General features: G+C 39.7%; 1 protein-coding gene across 3 annotated transcripts in view; it reads left to right on the top strand.

Moving 5' to 3' along the window:
• The window catches only part of pcdhb (protocadherin b), a 37,839-nt gene that overhangs the window by 22,022 nt on the left and 13,878 nt on the right, over positions 1–1,939 (top strand). The window contains exon 5 of one of the 3 annotated variants that reach the window (XM_016665503.1): positions 161–166. The exons of 1 other annotated variant lie outside the window; for it this stretch is intronic. In XM_016665503.1, the coding sequence (XP_016520989.1) occupies positions 161–166 (6 nt within the window). Of the gene's footprint in view, positions 1–160; positions 167–268; positions 501–1,939 lie in introns of those variants that run through there. One more of the 3 variants, XM_016665504.1, reaches the window with a different exon arrangement.

Genomic DNA, 1,939 nt, shown 5'->3' with positions numbered 1-1,939 from the left:
CATCGTGCTGAAGTGTCAGAAATCCAAGCCTAGCAAAGCTGCTCCTCCCAGCAGGAACAGTGTGATCAGTGAGAGGAACTCCACCATCGCAGACTCCACTCTGGTGTCCAACGATGCCTACTGGTACAGTCTGTTTCTAGCAGAGACCAGGAAAGGAAAGCTGGTGGTCAGACAGCCTGTGCCAAAGGGCTCCAGATACATTGTGTCCAGCATCCCGAGAGGGACAGGACTGTCAGAGACTAGTGACTCGGCTGCTTCCACTCTGCAGGTAGGACAAATATAAGTGAAAAATTAAACTCAGATTGTTTTCAAAACCTTTAACGGTTTATTTCAAATTTCACAGAGAATGGAATTATCTTCCATATAAGTAATGTCATAATAAAATGTTGCACGAATAAAAGCTCTATTAAAATAAAAAAAATCCCAATTTCAACATAGATATTACCTTGTTTATTATCAGATACCTTCTAAATAACCAGTGTCACTTACTTTGCCAGTTGTAGATCTTAATGTCCTGTAGAGTCTTTGTGTTTTTGTTCCTTTTAGGTTTTGCTATATGCTTAAAACATATTTTCTGATCAGTTTTGTCGTCAATAAATTTAATGCTCTCTACAAAGTATTTAACTCCTGCTACACTACATTCAGACTTGGTCATAAAACAACAAAAACACAAATAAAGAAAACCAAAAAGACGAACCTACTAAAAAACTTAACATGCGCCCTTGCACCATCTTTTATTTATTTTTTTTTTGGCTGTGATAAAAAAAATATCACAGCGATAAGTGATAAATCGCTTAAATGTACAAACAAGACAGGAAAGAAAACGCATGACCCAAGGATGTATTTGTACGAACATGAAAAATAACACGTTAGAATATAATGAAGAAAACATGAAAATTATGAATTAAACATTGAAGAGGTTGTAAAATATTTTGAAAAATAACTGAAAAATATTAAAACCTATTTAAACCGGTTTTTCTTTCCGTCTACTCTGTAACGATACAATTTTTAAAATAAGCCGTTCATGTCGCTGCTCTCCAAGAAAAGAAAGCAGTGGTGAAGTCATCGTTTTCACGACAGTTCTTTGGAAGCCGTGAAAGGAGTCATTCCTTTCACAACTGTGCTACGAAAAGGAGTCGTTTATTTAAAATCTCGTTTACATTTGGTACAGATACACCACGAAATATCAAGTATAGGGCTTTGAAGACGGATTAATGACAATGGCTCGCCAACCTGTTTGTTTTGAGTGGAAGAGGTATGTTGCAGTGTTGCTCTGTTTTTCTTCCATCCTGGACACGGCAAGAACGGTTACTCATTATTCCGTTCCGGAGGAAATGGATGAAGGGTCCGTTGTTGCGAATTTAGCGGCTGATTTGGGATTAGATGTAAGGAGTCTGAGCAAAAGAAAAATGCGGGTGGACGTGGTGGGCAACAAGAAATATCTTGATATTAACAAAGACACGGGGGAGCTTTTTATTTTGGAAAGGATTGACAGGGAGTTTCTTTGTCCTCTCAAGACAGCAACGGCGTGTTTTCTTAGATTAGACGCAACCATTGAAAACCCTGTGCGCATGTTTAACATAGAGGTTGAAATATTGGACATAAACGATAACGCTCCTCATTTTCGTAGAGGAACGATGCATTTAGACATCTCAGAGTCGAGCCCTGTTGGAGAGAGATTCTCCCTGAACAACGCTGCTGACCCGGATGTTGGGACGAATTCTGTAAAAAACTACCATCTGAGCGCAAGTGATAATTTTGCTATTGAAATTCAGACCGGGAGAGACGGAACGAAGTTTGCTGATTTGGTTCTGAAAAAGGCTCTGGACAGAGAACATCAGGCTGTTCATAATCTGATTCTGACCGCTGTGGACGGTGGGGTGCCCACGCGCACAGGTACAGCCAGCATTATTGTTCGCGTGCTTGATGTGAACGACAA

This window comes from Poecilia formosa, unplaced genomic scaffold (genome assembly GCF_000485575.1).
Source record: "Poecilia formosa unplaced genomic scaffold, Poecilia_formosa-5.1.2 Scaffold592, whole genome shotgun sequence".
Classification (NCBI taxonomy): domain Eukaryota; kingdom Metazoa; phylum Chordata; class Actinopteri; order Cyprinodontiformes; family Poeciliidae; genus Poecilia; species Poecilia formosa.
Note: the sequence above shows the minus strand (reverse complement) of the source record. Positions and strands in the feature narration are given on the sequence as shown.